The following is a 24,662-nucleotide window of genomic DNA, read 5'->3' on the forward strand; positions in this document are numbered from 1 at the left end:
TACGGAAAACGTCTATACGCATACCTCATATTGGGTAAAAGATACTGGTCACATATCCATAGCTTTGACATTCTTTTAAAGGACTGCGAGCTTACCTGCGGCGCACTGCTCCTCATCTGCCCCGTTCTCACAGTCCCTCTCTCCATCGCATCGCCATGACAACGAAACACATTTGCTGGCAGCACCTCCGCAATCAAACTTCTCTGGTGGACAGGTCTGTCGGCCTGTTGTGAGGGGACGGAGGTGAAAAACAGCATGGGAGGGAGGGAGGGAGGGAGGGAGGGAGGGGGGCGGGCGGGCGGGCGAGAGAGAGAGAGAGAGAGAGAGAGAGAGAGAGAGAGAGAGAGAACACAGGGAAGGGAAAAGGAAAATGGATAGCAGATGAAAAAGTTAGGGGGGAACGGATGGAAGAGAAGTGAAGCACAGAGGGATAGTGAAGGAAGACGGGCAGAGTGAAATGAGAAAAGAAACGGGGAGGAGGCAAGAGATGGAGAGAGAAGGGACAGTCAGTCAATGAAACAGTTTGATAACTTCGTTATCTTGTTGCTCCAATCGATTCTCCCTCAAAGGCCTGCAATTAAACTAGACACACAGTGACAGAGGAACAAAGAAGCAGCAACACTGTCGGGCACACACAAAGCCAGGAAAACACAGCCACACACCCACACACACACACACACACACACACACACACACACACACAGTACCCAAACCAAAAAGACGCGAAACACACAGACAAGAAAATACACTCAAATCAAGACATGACACACACACACACACACACACACGGAGACACTATTTTGTATGTAATCATAGCACTGTATATGCCTGGGGTACTTTATTTAGTTCTATTTTTTCTTTTAAATTTTTAAATTTTAATTAAGCTCAAAGTCACATCTTCAAATGACTTGATCTGATTGACTATCCACCTGCCTAAAGGCCAAAGCTTTTCAGATTACAATGATATAAAACTAACAAAATCAGCAAATGCATTAAAGAGCTGCAAACACTGAATGATTGGCCTTTTTGCTTGATTAACGATATACATACCGAATTAATAATCAAAATTATTCTAAACCATTGATTGACTAATTGCTTCTACGAACACATTGCAAAGATGTAAAACTAAAATACATCAGAAAACAGACTGCACACATATAGTGCTGAGTTTTCTTTCGCACGGCAAACCTTGTTTAATCAAAAATGTAATTTTTGAGTGTAGAGAGTAAGTGTGTTACAGTTTGTCAAACATACAAACACTGGGTGTGAGTGAGGAAGTGGTCCCTCTTGGTAAAAGCCCATTACAGTAGAAAAAGCCATTGTTCCTACATGTGTAGCCCGTGGGGTTGGTACAGGGAGAAAAAATACAGCCGTCCAATACATCAACTTTACACTGCATCCCTGTCCCTTCTCTCTCTCATACACACTCACACACACTCTAACACCATAGGGACTCCATAGCCCCAGATTACATTACAGCGCTGTGTCAAACTCAAGTCTATCAATTATACATATTTGACCACCAGCATGCTTCTTGGCAACCGGTCTGAGTGTTTGTGTGTGTGAGTGTTTGTGTGTGTGTGTTACAGCCACAGATCAATAGTTCCCCTGGGACCTGCCTATTTCAGTCTCATTCTCTATTTATTCATCTCGTTTTTCTTTCTTCTTATTTTGAACGGTACTGAGTAAATTGCTGCCATTCAAACGCTGCCCGTCATGGAGGGACGCTGGGGGGTTTCAGCCTTGCCTGTAGCGAGATTGCCAGGACTTTCTCCAACTGTGCAGTCTACGTTGCCAGGTTCTACGCTATTGAAAACGTGGCTGCTTGTATTTGATTTGTCGGTGGAACTGGACAGGTTTGGATTACTGCGGTTCGGATTCCTCTTCTCTCCCGTCTTCTGCTGGTGTTGATCTTTTGGATGACCTGGCCTTTAAAGAATAAAAGCCTAATAAAAGCCTGCTGCCAATCCCCTTAAAGCGAGCGAGCACAGTGCGTACAAAATATGTGCGAGTGCTAAAACAATGCAGCTGTTCTACTGCGATGGTGTGAATATAAATATCAATGGGAGGTGTGCCAATGTGAGGAAGGAGGCTATAGTGAATTGTTTGACATTTGGCTTACTGTTCAATCAATGTAACTGTACTATATACTATAGACAACGCTGGTCTGATGTCTCACATTATGTACCTACTCTAAGTGTGTGTGTTTGTGTCGAGTCCAAGGGCTACTGTCTCTGTCACTCTAATATGAACCCACGCAGAAATACCAACCCCCAGGGGTGCTGTCCACTGAGTCTGTGATTGACAGCTGGGATAAGAGGATGTAATTTGTCTGACTGACCATTTCAGGCCCTGGTAGCCGAGAAGGGCGGAGTCATGGATCAGCTGCCAATCAAATGACTGAATACGGACAAGAAAGAACAGACAACTTCATTGACATTGATTTTGACAAAATCAATTATATGATTTTCATCCCAAGACTAATAATGTTCACAAAATGAAAAGGACACTTTCAATGTTCTATTATTATATGTTTTAAATAATAAGTTTGATCCATTATTGTCTACTCAGCTGCTCTCTTGCCTTTGATATTATACAACAGCAGCTGAAGTGGTGGCACATGAAGGTAATTAGCATTATCAACAGCCAGCGAGTCTGCAGAGACAAAGAGAAACCCTGCCAACTAAAGAAAATCCATAACACCTGCATGTCTGGATCACAACTTCGTGAAAAATCACATTAAAATCCCCACTGTACTACACATTTAACACCAGAATACAATCAAAGTCAAAGAAAAGAACGAATCATTTCAGCATTTTTTTTTATCAAGGTTTTTGCGGTCCGACTTTGCCAATCCAGATGGTAATGGTGTTGATAATGAAGTTGTAGAAAAGATACCTTTCCCAGACTTTTGAAAGTCCTTGCTGAGCACAGATTGTCCCTCTCTCTTTGTCCCCCTTTCTATTAAATGCTGACAGGTGTATCCAGCGGCAGAGCAGGCAATAAAGAGCATTGATGGACTTATCGAGAGTAAGCTGGGGACACATCTGTGCCTGCAGAATATTGCAGACTGTGATCATGTTCCAGGTCAAGTGCAATATCGACTGCCACTCTCTCACCGCAGAAAACTTTCTGAAGGTTGCATCCCTACAAAGTGTTTAAAGACGCAACTCAAAACGACTATGGCGCAACTTTGTACAGACACATAGATTTCTTTCTTGAGAACACAACTGCACATACACATGTTCATGGCAGGCACACTTGCATGTATACTTAAATCCTTTTCTCAGCTTGCCAGTCATAGGCTTAGGTTTAACTGAATTCACTATTAATTTGACTTTGTGTTGAATTCATATTTCATGGACTTATAAAACCCCGAGGGCAAAGAGGTGAACACTGGGCTGTTAGCATCCTAACTCGCTCGCTGCCAAGGCCTACAGGGAACAACAGCTGAGCAACTGGTGTTGGCCCCCGTGCTCCAGTGGAGCTGCTTAGTGGCGAGCAATGAGAGATGGTGGTTGAACACGGTAGCTCCCAGGTGGGTGTAAACCAAGCATGTGCTGTCAGTGAATGCATCCAGGTTATATAGCGGTAAAGCAGAAATCAAACAAACACAATTGGTTGCATCAGGTCATACCTTCCCCTTAACTTCAATTTCTGACACTTATACAGGCATATTAGCCAAAACAAAGTCAGCCCTGTGCCTTCTTATTGGCAACATACGCATATATAATTAATTGTCCCATGGGGAATTTGCCTGACAGCATTTGCGGCTGTTTTTCTCAGTACGACACTGCATTACAAAGTGGCAGGGCATAAGATAGGACACATACATTGTTTTCATGTCATTTTAGTTCTGTTAAAGCGAACTAAAACGGCGAATAAGTAAAGGAATCAGGTCTCTAATATACATGTGACTTGGCTACTATGATGAATCGAGATGGAGAGGACGTTGCCGTGAAAAGAAGCAGGGTGATAATGCATCATTATCACATGAAGAAAGGGAATACTCCGATGCGCTGTTACTCTAGTTATGCTTTGTGTTTGTTTTGAAGACATTAAAACACACTAAAGGGATTATCTTCTGCTTTTGATGCAGCACATGACAGTACGCAGTTAGCTGAAAGTTGCAAACTAGTCACTAAACAACCATAAGATCTCATTCAAACTGCATGAATAGAAGTTTGCATTAAATTTGCATTTGGCTGCAATTTGAGGATTTTGTCAGTTTATTGATATGAAGCAGGCTGTGCATATATAAATTACATTTTAAGTGAGATTATATGGTTTTATCGGATTACATTTTGAGAAAAACGTTGTCCTTCTATTCTTAGTAGTTTGGAATTTGTGCAGTGAAATTTAAATAGGCGTTGCTGTTCCTGGGGTCAGGAAACTCATTTGGCACATAGGGGACCATGCAGTCTTTTAATTTAAACAAGTCCACAACCAGAAGTGGTACAGACTTGTTATTCCCCTCACATGGCCTGCCTAAATCTCCATTATGAGCAGGCTATAGGGGTGGACTGAGCAAGGCGCTGTATGCTAATGAAGCTTTGATTAACTACCTTCTTAATTTCCCTTCACAAGGAGGGTGGGGATCAGAGCATTGTAGCGCTGCATCGCGTCCACTCTCTAGCTGCCTGCCTAGCATCAAAGCTATAGCCTCCCAGGTGATTGATTCAGACGGCTCCTAGCCCCGCAGGCTAACGCTAAGGTAATTTATTTATCATGAGGTGTGTGAATGAGGCCGGGAGGCAATGAGTCATTCTTAAGTCACAGTCTGCCACGGTGAGACACCACGTCAAAACAAAAGGGACATGGGAGGAGCGTATGTGATAATATGGCACAAGCTGAATGGAAGCTTTCGGATGATTTACCCTGTACTGGCATTAAGCATTAGAGTTGCATGAATTTAAAATGCTTAAAGCTACACTGAATTCCCCTGCACCCCAGGCAGCACAGAGCTGATTGATGAGGTACTATGCTTTAACGTCTTTTTATGCAAACACCTGAGAACCATGTCTCATCACGGTGGTGGAGTATTATGAATGCTCGAATACTCTGCACCGCTGTGAATGCCAATTGGCTCCACATGTATTCCAAAGAAGGCCGTTATAGTTTAATAAAGAAATGTAATAGCACACACTTTTTTAATGACATATGTACGTAAAAGAGACCGCGAACATGGAACCTGTTTCTTGCATGTGTCTGACACCTCACCATTTAAGTTGAACTGACTGTTGATCGTCTGTGAAATAGCATAATTAAACTCAAGTTTCAGCCATGTGTTTGCACTATAAATTAGTGAGTGGTTGTTTGAGAACAGTAAAATGTTATCGCTTGGCTACTCTGCAGTAAAAACAGGGCCAAGGCATCCCTTGAATCAATACACAACCGTGTACTGGCAAGAGTCAGTCTACTTATATTAGTGACCATATCATATTTCAGCCATTTCATTTCAGACAATTCAATTTATGCCAGGCAACTAACATCGACACGTCACAAACCGCTTCCTGTATTTTTAGACTCGGTCACCTGGATTAACTTGGAATCATGAACAATAAATGAGGGAGGGGGAAAAAATAGAGGACTGATATAGATGGGAAAGAAAGAGGGACTAGAGTGAGATGTAAGAGTGGGAGGTGGGGTCATGTATTGGTCACTGGATGGAGAACATCAATGCAGGGAAAAACTGGGACCAAGGCAATTAGAGGAAGCTCCTCCAGAGACACACTCGAAGAGAGACACAGAGACGTAGCGGTATTGGGTTGGAATCTTGTGAACTCTCGAGTGCCTGCTGTACAAATGCACACACATACACAGGAAATGCTCATCTGGTCACTCATTTATTCAGCTCTAGAAACACTTTCACCAACTCTACACCAAGTGACACAGATACATAAGCATGTAGATGCACACGAACGTAAATGGATGTAGTGCAGATGTGTGCGCTGTAGTCCATTTAGAGATGTGGACTGGGTTGCATGTTAGTAGTCCTCAATACATTTGTTGTTCTAATTTCAGTGTCTGCAATTTCATTCAAATAAAAGGGGATGTGGTAGAGAGTGAAAAGTTGATCTCATTAAATCCTGCAGCATGCAGTATGAATGAAACGCTTCACTTTTAGCGCCGTGACCTTTAAGAAGAAGAAGAAGAAGAAACCAACGGAGTAGACAAAGGACAGGAGGCAGGGGAGCCTTAAGCTCACAGAGCTCTTATGCATCAATGATTCATACAAGACCAGAGATGTATGGATCAGCCAATTATTCGGCTTGTAAGGACTCTGCAGGTCTAATGCTGGTTTCGTCGGTTGCAGTGGGGGTAATATCGCCATGGTGATGCTCATTAACCTCATTCTAAACAGTGGTCTTATTTTCACAGGCTTGTTAATGTCAGTTTAGGGCCATGATGGCTTGTGTGTGTATATGTGTGTGTGTGCCCATCACGAATAAACAATGGCGTATTAGGACCATTAGGTAGCCCGGAGAGGAGGGGGGTAATATCCAGAGAAAAACTTCAGAATTTCCAAGATTTAAGTTTTCAATATCCGAGAAAGAAACTTGGATTAGAAGATTAGAGTGGTAAATCTAAAATAGAAAAAAAACTCACAGATGTACGACAATGTTCTCTGAGATTGGAGTGGTAAATTTAAGGAGAATGTTTAATTTCTTTTTTGCATGGAACCATATCGCTTCACTTTGCAAGGTTGGATCAACGTCGTCACACCACAGACGCCGCTGCTTGCCGTGTATTCTGCCTGCGGTGAATGAACTAATCAAATTATACTATGCAATCAGATTTAGCCACAAGAAAAACACTTTAGCCCAGAATCACCACGTCATCACGAGCATCCAGACGTGAATTGGGCCTCTTCAGAAGAAAACAACATAGTGGTTTGGATGAGGCGATAAGCTTTCGTGAATCAGGAACTGCAACGCTATAGAGACGGAAGAATATCGCCATGTTCCATACTGTCGCACCTCCACCATGTTTACCGGTGGCATCTGTGGAGTGATGAGTGTGATCCAACCTTGCAAAGTGAAGGGATGCGATTCCTTGAAAAGAACTGAATACACACATCATTTCTTTCCCTGACCTTTACTGCCGCTACAGTTACCTCTGGTCAGGCAATATAGAACTGTTCTTTTTTAATAAACATGCACATTAGAGCTAGAACAAAGTTAAATTAATCCATTAGTCGATCAACAGAAATATCATCAAGTATTTTGATAATTATTTAATCGTTTAATTGGTTCCTGCTTCCCAGATGACAGGATTTGTCGCTTTTCTTTTTCATTAGATTAGATTATTAGATTAGATTAGAACACTGTATTAATCCCCAGTGGGGAAACTCATTTGCCACCCAAAACTCATACAGACAACAATAGACACAGTCCACAGTGCACAACAGACAAAAATACATTACAAAGAATAAATAACGCCAGAAAATGCCATATGAAACATGATTGACATCAGAAAGATAAAAACCTCTAAAAGGTGCTCATGTATCATTGTGAACTGAATATCTCTGGGATGTTGTAATGGACATTATTACATTGCATAAACTAAATGATTCAGCAATTAATCAAAAGAAATCTGCAGATGAATCGATAATGAAACTAATCATAAGCCGTATTACAAACGTGTTCCTGTGTTCAGTGGTTTGCCTCCCTCATACTGTGCAGTGACAACAGTTTGATTAAACAACGCTGAATGTCCACTGTAGTTACGCTTTGAAAAAAATATACAAAATCCATCACTGTACTTCACACAGTTTCTAAAAAGGCAGGTTTTCCTCCTTGAACCGCCCCCACAATGCATCACTTGACACAAAGCTTGCATCAGAGCGAAAGTGTGAGCTGCCAAGAAAATGGACAAAACAAGTTGGTGAACCCACATGACAACTTCAAAGGTCAATGACAGTTCTTTACTATTCCAGTGTCAACTCAGTCTACAAAGCAACGCATCAATGTGCAGGAGAGGAATGCTTCATCCAGCGGTACACTCACTTCATGGTCAAAATGACTTGAATAAGTGTGCGTATGTATGTGTTTGTGTGTATGTACTGCACAGTATAGGCATTATTGTATTCATGAGTCAATGTAGGGATTGGTTTGCATGTGTACGTACTGTAAGTGTGAGGATGGTTACATATATTTTTGCATGCATGACTGAGCGCGTGTTTGGTTGTTTGTAAGCATGTGTGCATAATATATGTGTGAATGCACGAGTGTGTGTGTTTTGCATATCCTCACATCGCACACTGAGAATTGGAGCATGATGTTTCATGGCCATGTAAGAATGACAAAGGCGATGGCATGGGAGGGAGTTAAAAAGACGAGAGTGGTTGACATTTTTTCAGGATAACTTGCATGTAAAAAATACCAATGATGTCATTTGAATTTAGTTTTCACCATAACTTGATTAAAAGGTAAAATGTTTGAGGATAAGTTGGCTGCAAATGTACTACACCAACTACCAAATCTAGTTTTAAATATATAGGAATATCTCCAAAGATAATATTGTATGATATTATAACAATGTCCCTTTTCACACTTTTTTTGTGTACTTTCTTGACTCTTAAGTTTGGTTCAGTTGGACGACCCCTTAGCACTGAATGTAAATGAGCAGTTTGGACTTGGAGGCCAAGGCTGTAGCACCAATTCCACCCCCCCCCCGTTGTCCTTCAGATGTGAAATCCAATTTACAGAGAGGGCGTATGTGGTTAATATCAGATTACATTTTAAATGAAGGTTAGTGTTGATTAGTGGCTTTCATTGGAACACTGATCTCCTATTACTGCAGCCCCGATGTAGTGAGAGAGGGGGGAGTATGGTGGAGAGAGAAGGATCAAAGGCAAGAGAAAGGAGAGAAATGATCAGAGAGAGCAACTGCAGGGATAAGAGAAAGTCATGGGATGGCAACAAAACAAGAGGAGATGAAAATAAAAGCCATGTAGCATAAAACAAAACAAACACAGGGAGCTTGTGACGAGTCTAACGTTCAAAGAGGATTCTCAAAGCAGACTTTAAGCAGATTCAGAACATTTGAAAAGTCAAAGGTGAATCACAGCAAATGAATGATTTTGGTTCCCCTGATTAACGAGTACCTCGTGGGGTTTTGAAAAGCTGCTGTGGGAGTAGACATGCAACAGGGGCCGACACCGACGACGACATACATCCATGACGACGAAGTTCTGTTAATTCTTCACTTTTGGGCTTTCTGCTTGGAGGCATGCACCAGTGAGCGGAAGCATTACACGAATGCCTTCTTTACGAATAGAAAAAGCAGGAGCAGTTACCATAACGTAAAGGCCATAAAAAAAAGAACATCTTCCTGTATCCTCTCATATCTGATACACCAACTTTACGATTGTTTTTGTGATACTGCCACTATTTTGTGTACCTATAGAGTACGTTTATGTGACTGAGATTTCTCATGTGTTAGTTTATTATGGGGGTCTGATGTAGACGCTGCTGCAAAGTGAAACTGGAGTGGACGCCCTCTCTCTCTCTCTCTCTCTTGTGTGAAGGGGAAGAAAGGGCCTGTTAAATGTGGAACCATTAGCACAGTCTAGACTCTAGACTGTGGGTCTGTCAGTGCCGTGGGGGGAAGAAATACAGCGGGACACCAGCACACTCATAGGAAATTGCCACTTTCTTCCAACAGGCCTCTCTTAATGGTTGTTTAGTAGACGACACATTGGGCATTAAAAATACCGCCAGTGGCTAGTGCCACATCTCAACTAACGATCGCAGAGAAGGGAGGCAGACACAAAGAAGGAGAGGGAGGAGGAGAGTTTGGGAGGCACAGAGCGTGGGGCTGGACTTGACAGCAAACTCTGAGCTTATTTCCTCTGTGGCCGTTTATTCAACGGCTGGGTCGGGCCACAAAGGCAGGGGTGTGAAATTTAAAACAGGCAGCCAAATTATGTGGAGAGCATAGTTGCCTTCTGAAAGCTTCTGAATTGACTTTTCTAATTTTAGAAGACAGCTACTGGCCGTGTAAAGTTGCAATATAAAGTCATTGCAATGGTAGGCTCAGTTAAATTTTACGCTTTCGCGAGTTTAGTGGCCTCAAAAACACCAGAATTTTGATTAATTCTGGCAAAACAATTTCTGGATCGAAAAAACGTGGGACCCCACAGAGTACGTTTGAAAACAACAACTCTATAGTCTGTTTGCATGCCTCTATGTGCTCAGGCACAAAAAATAACTTTTATACCACTTGATTTATACACAACAGTATATTTTACCATGCAGCCATTTATCTCTCAACGCCTGTTAAATTATGTTGGACCAGCATTAAGATTACCGGCAATGCATGTGCCTCTGTCTCTTCCACTCCGTCCTCTTCTGCTATGATTTATCTCTCTATTGTGCATTCTGACCTCTACCGTCATCGAAGCCCTGCTATAGGCCTCACAGCAGAGATGTTGCTCCGTCGAACTATGGTTTAATTAATAAAATAAAACAATGGCTGCATTCCAGTGCCAGGACCAGAGTAGTGTACATAAAATGGAGCAGATTTGACTTGGAAATGCCAAAATGTCTTCTGTGACAAAGGTCTGATTTGTTCCCCCATGACTGTATCTGTGCTTATGACCATCTGCTGTGGAAATGTAGAAGGACAAAAACGCTGATGAAAACATCATTATTGTTATGCCTGGATCTTTACAAACACGTTCAAAACACTAGCAAAGGCAATCCCACCAGACAGTTCCAGCTCCACGAGACGCCCTCCGAGAGCAAAAACATATTGACCACCAGTCAATCACGGCCAGTCAAGAGCAAGGGTCACTAATTGAACGGAAGAATGGAATTGACGGGAAAAAAAATCAAATGGTGGCTGCGTAGGTGTTTTTTACTGATTGCCATGTCCTGTGTAAACTAGCATGCACGTTTGCTGTAAACAGCTGTTTCAACCCCACACAGGCCTCAACACAAATGTTCTTTAATATGAGAACTGGTTCCTTACACGTACTGTATCACTGACGCTATGAGACTTTCTCTGTGTAGCTTATGGGAGTTACATTGATAATCACCACGTACAGCTCTGATAAATAACTGTTTTCTCATGTATTGAGTGTTTCTCACAGGACTTCTTAGGTTGAGCTCTCTCTGTGTCATTATTGCAGAATGGCTTTCACACACCAGATAAAATGCAATGTGTCTTTTGTCGTCTAGTGTACTTCCTGTTGTGTTTTGGTTAGGTGGCTATTCTCCATCTTCCTTTAGGGATCAATGCCCTTTAACTTATTACTGATATAAATCAAGTTAAAGACATTTGTGCTTAATGAGATGCCACAAGACGGCAAGATAAGCAGAACAATGCACATGAGGGTCTGAGATGATGGACTTACAATGTGAAGGGGAGGGAGGGAGGGGAGAAAGAGAGACACATTAATGTGTTTTTCCCCCAGCAACTTTTAAGCTGACATTAAAGTCATTCTCAGTATTGTATATTGAATTATTTATGAGCTACATTTGACAAGGAAACACAAACTACTCATCACAACTACTAGGAACCAGACTGTTGTTCATTAAAATGCTTAAAACTAATCGTATTTACATTGTCCTACCCAGCAACCTCTACCTACTTTTTAGTGTAACAGAAAACTTAATAGGAAGTTGTAATGTTGATGTACTGCCACAAAAAGTATTCGGGAGGAGGATGGGTGGATGGGTGGATGTACAAAGCTTGGAACGTCAGAGACTGCAGTTCGCATCCTGTCTTACTACTTTTCCTGGAGATTTAAACCACATCCCACCGTGTTCACATTGTCAAGAATAAACCTTTATGCTAAACATTCACACAGACTGAGATCTCTTGTCTGCTTTGGATGAAATCCTAACTGGCTACTGAGGTCACATGTCAACTCTTCCATTTCTAATGAAGACCATGAGATATATAGTGGAAGGATCTGCAAAAGCAAGCAAGTAGACCTTTGTTTTTTGATTGTTTTGTCAAACTTATAGGGCTGCAATATAGCCAGGCGTTAGCTTGATCAAGCGTTAGCTTTAGAGTAGCCCCATCAGAGGCCCGGCTACATCGATCAGAAAACAGATGGAAGGTATTGCTGTCCGCTACGTTCGTTTTTAAATTTGAAACTGTAATCGTGCATTAGCCTCTGCACTCTTCTCTGCTGTGTTGTTAGTCTCTACCTCCAACACTTGTTATAATGTTCACTCCAGAAGCGCCATTTCCTGTAATTCATAAACTGACACAAAGTGAAAGTGAATGAGTGAAACTAAGGAAGGTCGGTATGTGTGTTTGTGTTCGTGCAGCTGTGCTTGTGTGTATATCGTGGCCAGTGAGTGAAATCCAGCTCAGGGCAATAAGAGGCTTTCCATTAAAAGATCATGTAGCAAGGGACTAGAGACAAATTAGACTACTCTGAAGTAGAAAATCAGAGTGACCTTGGATTGCACACTCAAACACTTCAGTCGCGGACACACACACACACACACCAATATATCGAATTGAGTGGCTTTCTGTTCCTGAATGTTTGTGTGCATATGTATGATTGTGTTTGTATTACTACACGTGTCTTTCTTTAAGGCGAGGTCACTGACTGAAAAAGAGAATTGAATGAGAGGGACAGGTAGACAGAGACGCAGAAAGAGACAGACAGACAGACAGAGGGGGTGGGGGGGGCACCTGGGAAATTACGCTTGCTGCCGCCGCTGCCTCAAGCATGAAATTGAAGCCGTCCGACAATCTAACTCACTGGAACCTTCCCGTTCATATTCCAAAAATAATTAACTAGCCCAACCTCCATGCCTCCGTGCCATAATACCCTAACCTGCCTGTTGTCTCAGCACACAGAGAGAAGGAAAAACACACCTCGGTACACAGGAGCGGGTGGAAGTGATGACAGCAGGGAAATAGAGACATGCAGGGGGAGGGACGTACAAGTTTCAACTTCAGTTGTCACCAAGGGACAGTTAACACTGATAACTTGGGTCAGTGCTGAATAATAAATAATGAGTTATCTTTGATTAAATGCATCACTTTTACACAATTTAAATATAAATGTACAAATCTATATAGGATTTACATTAATATGCAACGGGTCATCTGGGCATAAAAACAGCTCATCACCAACACATAAACGCATAATATGCATTTTTAATGCACTTACAAATGTTGTTGCCAAAAACGGTATTCTTTAAAATAAATTGAACAGCCAACTTCAATATAAAGTCTTCAGCCGTAGTAACGGCTTTGTGAGGATACTTACATGTGTGGACAGTGACACATGTAATCTCTCTCACGCCATGTCGGTTTAGCATATTAGCATGCTAACGTTTGTTAATTAAACAGCACTAAGGACAGAGTACTGTTGAGATATGTCACTGGATAAGGGAACAATTTGACCCGCTGGTGGCGCTAAATGAAGGGTCACCAGGGTCAGTAGCCATTACTCTCTAGGAACCACGGATATCTGTACAACGTATGGAAATCCATCCAATATTTAGCTTATAAAATATTTAAACTAAAGTGGGGGGGACTGACGTTGCTATCCCTAGAGCCTTGCCACTGTCGCAGGAAAAGTGGTGGTAATATACCACACTGAATTCCACAGCAGGTATTGAAACATGACTGAGAGGCAGAGCATACAACAGTAATCCTGACATCCTGCAGTCATGATTGAAAAAACACCATTGGCTTCTTCCTCCCTATATAAACATTTAGGAGGATATAGTTGCAATACCTGTTTGACGAAGCAGTGCCAAGGGTAGGAACGGTTGTCTAGTCAATATCGTCGCGACAGTTTCCTCCTCAGTGGGGCTTTAATTACCATATGAAAAATAAACTGAAGAGGTCAGTAGCGATTGGATAGGAGCTCTTTAAATCAAGGCTACCCACAGTGGGAGAGAAGGGAGAGAAGGAGTTTGAGAGTTTGTGTCTTTAGATGAACGGGTTTCATCACACGGAATGAAGGAAGTAGCAAAGTGTGAACTCATTGCAGTTTTAATGCCTAGTGGTGCTGGGTGAGTTGGTGAAAACATCAGATAATCAGTAAAAACGCCAAACGCATCAGCTTTTACTAATGTGTAATGCTATATTTACAACATTTACTGACTCATTTTGCTTACTCTTCTACTGATAGAGAAATCGAGTGTAAAGGCGTTGAGATTGGGGCCCTGCACAGATAAAGAACAAAGTTTAGTTTGTTTCACTGAAATAAATGCAGGTCTTCATATCAAAAGAGCCAAATATTCTTTTTCTTTTTTCTTCTTCTTTTGAATAAATGAATATGACGGCTTACATTTCATAATAGCTGACCCAAAGGGGATCGAAAGACTATTGTTTTCTCAGCGTTATCTCAAAATGCTCTACCCGTGTGTGTGACTTGAGATTACTCGACTTCCAAAGTCGCCAAAATTCTCATTTGTGTTTGTCTTTCTTCCACTCGTTATGTTTCACAATGAGTCTGGAGGCTTTTCAGTACAGCCTTTGTCGGCATGCCTCCGAGTATGAAACATGCCCGAGTAGACTTGTAATGATTAGATTTCTTACGTTGATGATACAAGACTTTAATGTTATGAATATAGAACAACCTCCAAATAACACAAAGCTTTAAGCACTCTCCAACACTTTCAAACTCTACATCCAACATTTTTAAGCATGAATTCGACTGGCGGGGAGTGTGGTCCAATATGTGGTTACGAGTGTCTCGAATGTTGCAATTCAATAACCCACAGGGACACTTGGGTAGCGAGAAGGGCTCTTTTTTAATCCCTGGAGTGTAGATGTGCAGCAGCAGAACCGAAAGAGTGCACGCATAGAGATGGAGTTTAGGCAACACTTCAGAGACGCAGCTCCTCTAATCAGCACTGATTGTTGAACTGCAGGATCTCGCTGATGCCACTCGGCATCCAAATCCAAATGGATGCTGACTTTGTAACGTCTAGACCCAGAATATCAGAGCTTTGATGTCTGGCACAGGGACTATGAACTGGTCGCCCACATTATGTAAATTAAAATGTGAAAATATACAAATAACCCAACGGTATCCTCTGTATATATTCTGTGTAATTCACGAGCATTTAGTTACCAGCTATTATGGATTAATAGCAAGCACCCTTAAAATGAACCATTCAGTGGTGAAACAACAATAAAGGTGCTCAAGAGACGTTTTGATGAATGTTCCTTTACTTCACAACTTTTCAGGCGTGTATGAGAAGAGATTTTAAATCTGAGCCAATATCATGTGGATCAGGATGTTTATTGTTCAAGAGAATAAAATCAAAACTGGTGCTCAACCTCAAATAAATCAAAAGGTTTGTCTCACCGGGGATATAAACTATTAACCTGATGGTTGCGTTGCCTCTGTGTGTTGCTGTTTTTAGGACATTTGACTCTAAATACTCAACATGATCTTAACTAGTTCCTGCACTTAAAAAAAGTTTGCAAGTTATAAGGGAGTTTTCGTGAAAGTGACATTGAACTTTTTGAGACTGTTTGGAAAACAATAAATCAATTGAACTTCACCCATCTAGTGACTTTATGGTACATCTAATACTACCAATGATGCTAAGGAGGGGGGGATGTCTGCACTTAAGAACGCACACTCTTTCGTGCGTCAGCTGATTGAACATTTTCTCCAGAATCACCTCTAGGCCCAGAATCATTTTCAGATGTGTAATTACAGACACCTCCCTGGGAGCATGTTTGTGTGTGTGTGTGTGTGTGTGTGTGTGTAAGGCAGGGGGGAGGTCCATAGTTAATCAGCAGTCGACCAGAGGTCCTGGGGATCAGCCCATCGATTCCCTCCCAGGGAAATCAATTGAAAGAAAGGCATTGCTTAAACTGAACTCAGATCAGAAAATGGAGGACATGCTGCGGGGAAGACCAAGAGGAAGAGGATGTGATACGAGATGAAAGGCTCGCAGACAGAGGTTCAGAGGCTGGTAGGGGAAGAAACAGACAGATCGGTGTGATAATAACAAGGAAAAAGATGCAGAGCAAAAAAAAGAAAGAAAAAAAGAAGGCTGACTAAACAAGGTGGTGGTGACAGCTGGGGTTGACATGACGATATAGAGATGAATAACAAAGAAAAGTCCAGAATAAACAGACAAATGCACGATGCTGCTATACAAGGAATTAGGAGTCATTGAATGGTACAGCATCTGTAGGAGATTATGGGCTGACGCGTTAAACAATGCTCTCCATCACCATCATCAAAACACAGAATATACTTTGGCAGAGACGAGTAAAAGGTATGCCAAGGCCAAATTAATTTTCATTTAATCTGTCATCAATCGGTCTGCAATGACATGGCAGAAAAATTGTCGGTGATCTGAGATTTCTTTTTCACAATTTAGACAGATAGCCGTCTCTTTATTATCTACTCATCAGGGCAAAATTACAAGATTGTTGCATCTAATTTATAAAGCAACTTGATTCAAAATTTTTTTTGAAGAAGACAACCAACCCTGCCCTTAATGTTTTTTGCATATTGCTCAATTTCTCACCTACTGCATATCCACTACACTGTTTTCTGATGAAAGGATACACACACACACACATTCTTCTGCATGACAACAAACACACGCACAGCTGTGAGGGTCAATGTGTCTGAGAAAGTTAGAGAACTCACAGCGTCCGACCTTGATTGGACATAATGAGACTTAACCACAAGTCCACTAATCTGATGAAATGACTCACAGATTCACCTTGTGATGAATACTAAATACAAGCATCGACCCAATCTTTATACACACACACTCATTCCAGTTATAGGGATCACACACACACACACACACACACACACACATACACACACACACACACACACACGTCCTTGGCCTATCCCAATCAGACTTATTACTTTGAGAATCTTCAAAGGGCTCTTTGATCACCTCTTTAAAAATCATCTTCATAAAAATTGCAAATAGGAGCTGGCCTGTAGATACAGCCATATGGAACGTTTTGTGATTATAGACAGAAGTGGAAAGACTGACCTCGAGCAGTTCTGCTCTGTTCTGTGGGATATTCATACGTGAACCCCTGTGAAATCCAGAGTGTGTCTGGATTCTACTCCCCCTGCCTCAGGAGTTGACCAGTTTCAACTCTGCTGTTGAAACACTTGCTCATGATGTTTACAAAGCACCGTACAACTCTTCGGATTCCCAATGAGAGGACTTCCAAACTCTGCCAAACTGGTCAAACCCACTAGAGCACTGTTTTGGTGTTGGGATAGGTACAGGTTATAAGATGAAATATAAACCGACGGCACTGTTCAGCTCTCGATACTGCTTTCAGGCAGTTATACAACTCCGGAAAGTTACCATGGCATCGGATTCATCAAGGTAGGTGCTATAAGGTGTTTAACCTGGATGGCTTCACCGGAAAACCCTGATCTTTTCTTCTTCTTTTTTTTCCCCAATGGCGCACGGGCTGTGCCAACACAGTTGTCTGGATGAGAAGCATCCGTTTTGTTTTGTCGATCTGAACATGAAACGCCGAGTCCTAGAAATTTGGGCTGCTTTAGAAAGGCTGCAGGGCAACGCATTGACTTATAAAAAAGACAAAGCAAATGCAGAACAGCTTGATTATGGATCTCCTGTACCGAATAGTTATATCGAGCAGTTTTAACATTCGGGGGAACAGTTTCTCCCAAAATACATCAATTTATCTCACTCAACTTTCCTCGAGTATTTTCTCACTAAGTCATTGACTCTTTTTCAAAGCCACTGAGGACTCCATGACTCCACTCTCCTTCAGTTGTTTTGGTATCTTATGAAAATCCCTTCCTTATCTGAATCTGAAACTAAAATAAAAAGTTTAAAAGTTCAACGAGAGCGTTTGACGTAGTGATGAGTTCTGAAACCCGATATTAAAATGGGCCCCGTTGCCAAATACTTAAAGATGGTAGTGTTGGTACGCCCTGGCGTTACTGGTGCTTTTCATTAGTACTTTTTAATGTTTTGATTTAATTTATTATCACACTGCAGCGCGCATTTGCTCTGCTCTCTCTGTCGGGCTGAGCTCCTCCAACTACACACACACACACACACACACACACACAAACACACTCATGCAGGACGTGCGAGCAGATATGCCGTTGTGGTAAAATGAACCAGGTGAAGTGAAGGATACGGCAACTACGCTTATTGTTACTGTTCGTGCAATACAATATTTGCGAGTAAAAAGCCAATACTCTATCAATACATATGTGAACATGCAGAACAAAAGTGGTATCAGTAACAGTCACAGTACTGTAACGGTAACAGTTATATAACAACACCAGAAAACTATTTGCAGCGTGACACATGTTGTTTTTCTTTATCCCAAAAAAATAACCAAAGACACAGACATTGGTCTTTGTAGTTTTCCACTGATTATTCCAGCCAACAAGCAAAACAAACTGAGGCAATGTGCAAGAAAGGTTGACACAGTGGCTGGAGCGAAGCAAGATGTGACACACTGAGACCGAGCATCCTTGGAAGTGTTTTATGCTGACGGAAACGTGTGTGTGTGTGTGTGCATGTGTGTGTCGAGGTCAACGAGAATAAACACATGACTGCAAAAGGGACAAGACTAGTTACATCATGCTGGTGTGGCATGTTTTGGAAAAATCATGTATATTTTAAATTATTTTTACAAGCATGAATGAGCTCTCTCACACACACACACACACACACACACACACACACACACACACACACGCACTTGTAGCACATTTGAGACTTTGACTGAGTCAAATGTGTGTGTGTTTCCTGACCCCCCCATTGTGTGTTCATGGCCTTCTCTCTGTCTGTGTTTGCTTGCTTGCTTTGGCAGCACCGTTTGTCTGTGGTTGTGTTTGCGTGGCTACTTACTGCAGATTGCATCAGCCTCGTCTGAACCGTCTGCACACTCCGGTTCTCCATCACAGCGCCACCTGGCAGGGACACACTGTCCGTTCTTACAGGCAAAGTCTGTGGTGGCACATGTCTTCTTTGCTGTGGAGACAAAAGGTAACACGCACCATTACTCTATGAGCCAAAGTAAGGTAGAGCAGTAAAGCGACTCTCTGCTGGTCGTTAATATGTATAGTGAATCAACTCATTCCCTGTTATTAACACAGTGACTGTTATATTACATATTAAATGGGACAAAATTCTCTGGAGCACATAAAATGATGTCCGAGTCACCTTCACAAAATGAGCACACTGACTGACAAATGATTAAACACTTAAGTAAGCACGCAAGTAAGCAAGTAAACAAACGTTTGATAATCCACTTAACAAGGAGAGAGGGTACGCAATTAAAATGTAACTTAAAGAGTAAACTTCAAAATCATTTTGCTGTCCAATTTGAATTCAACCATCAGCTCGTTTGTGTGCAACTTGTAACAGGAGCCGTGAGAGAACAGGAGGTGTTCTGTCAGCGAGCCTTTGCTCGTGTTGGTTCTTTGAGGTGGCATGAGTGGATCAGGGCTGTTAAGCCAGGTGAGACTCTGGGAGTTTCACACCGAGACACCTTTAAATTGACAAAGATCCAGTGTGGATGAAAAAGTCTCCAGTCTCCTGCTGAATCCAATACTTAAGTTCTACATTGTGGAACATGTTGTTTAAATTATTTTCATTCGAGCTGAACTGATTTGTTAGAGCATCAATATTGTGGGTAGATAAATTGACTTGTGACTCATTAAGAATTTAAGTTTCATAAAGTTGGCATGGGAATAGCAACATATTATATTTGACAAGCTGGAACAGATTTTGAGCATTATGTGAAGAATGAATCCAGTAAATGGGCTTATGGGTGGATGCTCGGGTGGAGGAGCACTGTTTTCAAGCCGAGCGGTTTGCTTTTAGGCAGAGTGAACGAGCAGTGCATGACAGCTTAAGTAGTTTGCAAGAGCAGGTTGGATGTATGGTGCAGTGAATAGAGCATGTCACGTACGATCAGAGCAGCACCCCTCTAGTTGTCTGCCTAAACTGGCTCAGAGGTCTTTGCTCCATCTTAACACCCCATGATCCACCTTCAAGGTCCGGTCCGGTCTTTGCAAAACTGGCTCTGGCTCCGTCTAGTCGTCCTGATAGCCTATTGGACTCCAAAGGTGTTGTGCCATAGCTTTCGCCAAGAAGGGTGAAAATTGAAGCACTTGAGTCTATCGTGGGCAGAAGCAAAACAAATCCCTCTCCTTGACAGCGAGAGCCACTGAACAAGAGAAAGCACTCGCTTGCCGTGTTAGCAATGCCTCGCCTCGCCATGATGAAATATAATGTACAATGAAGGGGGATGACAAATGGCAAGAGTGTGTGTGTGTGTAAAAAAAAATGACTGATACTGTTCCATTTTCTTTCACGCGAGCCTGGTGTTAAACCGCCTCAGCGACCCGCGGTTAAAACCAGCTGGGTTGCAGAGTGAGTGTCTAAAGCAATGTACTGTAGTGTGTGCGATGTTAACTAAATCATGTTGTTCCTGCTAAAGCTCACTATCCTCCAATCACAGGTGATCACAACACTTATAGCTTCAACTACAGTATGAGATTGATTTCTATGATGGAAGAATAACAAACACATATGAACCCAAGAAAGAGACGAGGTCATCTCTATCAGAACATGTGATAACAGCCCAATTATTCCCTGGATGGTTATTGAACAGAAGACAACATCAACTCTTTAAACGACTTGTCAAATAAAAATAGATACGCAAAATCACTTTGTTGAGGTTTGGTTTGAGGTCACAACTGTCCCTGGTCTCTCTAATTTGAATAAAAATGCCCATTTGATCCATACAAAAACAGCCTCTTCACATTTGAGGAATTAAACCAAAAATATTTAAATAAAATAAAACGACCTATTTCGTTAAATATTTACAAATTAAAAATTAAATCGTCAAAACACAACACAAGTCTTTAGCTAAACCCTCTCTCTCCCTTTTGAAAAACAAAACAAAGAAAGACCATTCATAAGGTAATCACCAAATATCTTTTTCATTGTTCATTTCTCACTACCAGAGCTCATCTGTAAGTACATAATGTAATGAGAGACATCATTGTTTACAGTCACAAGTATTAAAGTACCAGGTTCAAACTTCTACAATATAAATGTGCACCGAGAACCTAAAAAGCAAATTATACAGAAAAAGGTGTCTTTTCTGTTCAATACAAAACAGAGCCCCAATGCTTAGAGCCATATGCTTTGCTTTACAAGGATTTAGCTGGGCAGCATCAGCACACTGATCTAAACTGCTGAACTACACGAGGAGTCAGTCCAACCCTGCCACTGTGTATTATATACAGTCCTATTACACTTAGCAAGGGAAACGCTAGCCAGCTTATTAGCTTGTTGTTTATGTGTGTGGCCTTGGATGTCCTACGGTGTGAGGTAAAAGGCAGTGTTGTGACTGATTATACAAGTGGGAGCCATAATAATGAAGAGCATGCTCGAGGAACTGACAGCATCTCAGCTTTGGGGACCAATAATTTCTATATGTATATATGAATGCACTTGTATGGATGACAACGCATGAATGATTGAAGAAAACATAGAGACAACCACATATTCAACAGTGCAGGGTATAGATTCTAAGTAGAGTGGGGAAAAAAAAAGTGTTAAAACAGGAGAAAGATGAAATTGAAGAAGGTGTAGACCTAGAATAAATGAAAAGCGTGTCCCTAGGGATCACAGAGCAGTCAGAGCCAAAGACCAAAAGGGGGAGAGACCAGGGAATGGGTACAAAAGGGGAAGAGGCTGTTTAGGTGGGGTCTAGTATAATGGCATCAGTCTTCACAAAAGGACTGAATAAATCCATCTCCTTCATACCAGTATCTTAGCATAAATCCCATCTCTTCCTGCCAACCCTCCTGGTTTGTTTTTTTTCTCCATCATTTCCTCCATCTCTGCCTACAGCCTGATAACACAGCCAGCCGTAGCCACACACAGAGCTACATATACACCGGGCAGTGCAATTCACAATACTGGAACCTAGATCACAACAGAAGTGATATCAGACACCCACAAGTTACAGTTTTCCTTCATATCATATCTCATGTCACTGTTCATCGTAATGCTCTTTGATTCAGTTGGGGAAGCAAAATGGTACAGGTGACAAAGAGGCTTACAACATGTCACACTCAGGAGGATTAATTAAAATGCAAAAGCCAGCGAGCGTAAAGCCCATATCAATTTCCTACAACCCTTCCCTTGACTCGCATTCTTCTTATCCTGAGGACATAAAGGGGAATAATATGATTCACCTTGGCCCCGTCTTATTCTGGGAGGCCAAAGGCATTGAGTAGCCGGTTTTCCTCTGTGAGCAAATACAATATGCTTTTAATTAACCTTTGGATGAATGATGTTACTCTCATGTTTATTGAACAGTGGCAACGGACAAAGATAAAAAAAAAAAACACACAGCATAGTGAGAAACTAATTCAGTAATCTAGAGACACTGCAGGGGAGGTTTTGTGGAATGTATGATGATAAGTGGACATTTTTTATCATTTGAAAGTGAGACTGAATGATTACAGAACTCATATGTTCAGTACGAAGACTTTACTTTAAAAATGGCATCCCCACTAGAAGCAAGGAATGGTAGTGTTTCAATGAAGCCCATTATGGAAAGCTATTGTCATCCATCTTGGAAACTGAGAATTACATATATGGGAGTGCAGTCATTTGTAGTTTTGAATACTGAATGAATGGTGATTAGCTTTATGCAGGGAAATCTTCCCACACATGTTTACAATACAACATGTTGGCAAGAAAGTGTTCATGTAATAAAATAAGCATGCAAATAAAAAGACATTTTTCATCGGCTAAAGAAACGGGAACTGACACCATTAATGAAGAAAACCACACTATAGACTAGAGAGAGGATGAACAATACATGTAGAAGTTCACATATTCCACACAGATGTGTTGTAAACGGTGGAAGAATATAAAGAGAGACCAGCACATACAAAAGGAAAATGTTCCCATGCCTCTCAAGAGTTGCTGATGCACACACAAACAGCCGCTTACATTTACATGCTGATGCACCGCGACCTGTCGTATACGAGCGTCATCCATATGGAACAGCCTAAACCTGTCTTATGAGGTGTGAGAGTGAATGTGCAGGAGACAAACACTAGGCAACCATGCACACACATTCTGTACACACACACACACACACACACACACACACACACACCCTTACCTACCAAGCTCTCTCCTCCTAGATCTGTAGTATTATGTTATTTTATTCCTCTTTCCCCATGTGGACAAAGGGATTCATATGTATGTGAAATAGCACACAGACCAGAAAGGTTCTAGCTTGCTCAGTAGATGCTTTTATCTGCAATCTCGAGTCATCACTAACTTTGTACACTTTCAAATTGCACCGTATCGAATCATTCCACTTCGACCTAATGTTTCACAGAATGCAGTACTGCTCGTTAAACAGCACATGCACAGTGTCATTTCTTTTGATATTTATTTTGTCAATCACTTGGTGTAATATGATTGGAGGATGCCAATTTACTTTAACATTTATTTCTATCAGGGACAATACCATTCCGTGATCTCTCCATGAATATTAATTTAAACCTTTATAGGGCCATGCAAGGCCAAACCATTATAATAATGCCCATTATAGAGATGCATGTGGGAGACCATATATTCAGAGAATACACTTAAAGGTGTAACTACTGTTCACCTTTTCTATAGACATAGTGTGTTAATCTTGCACTGACATTCAACTAATGTCACGCTCTGCAGACCTCCGTGATCAATGAGTGACTAGGCTGACCTACTCATGTTGACCTCCACCCCATCCACTCAACACACACACACGCACACACACACACACACACACACACACGCTGGCCTCTTAGGATTCTTCTTCACATACTCCTGACGACATGATCATTCGACCTGGGAACAGGTGAAGGTCAGCGTCAACCTTCAAGTCATTCAATTTACACACCTCATTACACACACACACACACACACACACACACACAGTGAAAGGGAAATGGAAATAAAACATCCAACAGCACAATAATGGCTAAGGGAACACTGTGTCGCCTTTAATTAGGATTTGTTGACTGCAGTCCCTGAATTGTTGATTTGCTCCAGTAACAACAGGTCTGGAACAGACACCAGGCGCTGTAGTGAGATTATTTACCTTCAGTCAGCGACACTGACACTCTTTAATCTGCTTAAGTTCCAAGTGCAAAAGAACAAAGCTGGTATTCTTTGCGGACCAGCCTTTGAGTTGGTAAAAGCAGATTTTTGTGTATATGTATATATATATATATATATATATATATATATATATATATATATATATATATATATATATATATATATATATAAGATTCAGATATTGTATGAATGGCACATTCTTTTTTAAGTTAATTTAAGGACAGTTAGGGTTCTCTGTTTGCATTTTATTTTGGTAAGTCTAATGTTAGATTCAGACAATGCAAAGGTGTCTTACTGTAGTCAAGAAAATTAAATGCTGAAGTGTCTTTACAGTCTGTAATTTCTGGTAAAGTAAAGTCATATAACTTTGGATAGCCACAAGTTATTTAGCCCGGTTGACAATATTTCAACTTGAGCACATGTATAAACATATTTCTAACTCCATCCATGTCTGACTGTATTTGAACTGTATCTATATTCTCCCTTTATCTGTTGGTGTTCAGTCTTCAAACTAAAAAGTCTGCATAAAAA

At 41.3% G+C, this 24,662-nt stretch overlaps 1 protein-coding gene across 7 annotated transcripts in view; it reads right to left on the minus strand.

Moving 5' to 3' along the window:
• Positions 1-24,662, minus strand: part of lrp8 (low density lipoprotein receptor-related protein 8, apolipoprotein e receptor) — a 157,243-nt gene that overhangs the window by 63,218 nt on the left and 69,363 nt on the right. For 6 of the 7 annotated variants that reach the window (XM_076088354.1, XM_076088352.1, XM_076088356.1 and 3 more), the window contains exons 3-4: positions 18,834-18,956; positions 96-224 (exon numbers count right to left, since the gene is read on the minus strand). In XM_076088354.1, coding sequence (XP_075944469.1) covers positions 96-224; positions 18,834-18,956 — 252 coding nt within the window. The remainder of the gene's footprint in view (positions 1-95; positions 225-18,833; positions 18,957-24,662) is intronic. The other variant, XM_076088357.1, reaches the window with a different exon arrangement.

Source organism: Anarhichas minor, unplaced genomic scaffold, assembly GCF_050575085.1.
Source record: "Anarhichas minor isolate MPS153535 unplaced genomic scaffold, ASM5057508v1 ptg000010l, whole genome shotgun sequence".
In the NCBI taxonomy this organism is placed as follows: domain Eukaryota; kingdom Metazoa; phylum Chordata; class Actinopteri; order Perciformes; family Anarhichadidae; genus Anarhichas; species Anarhichas minor.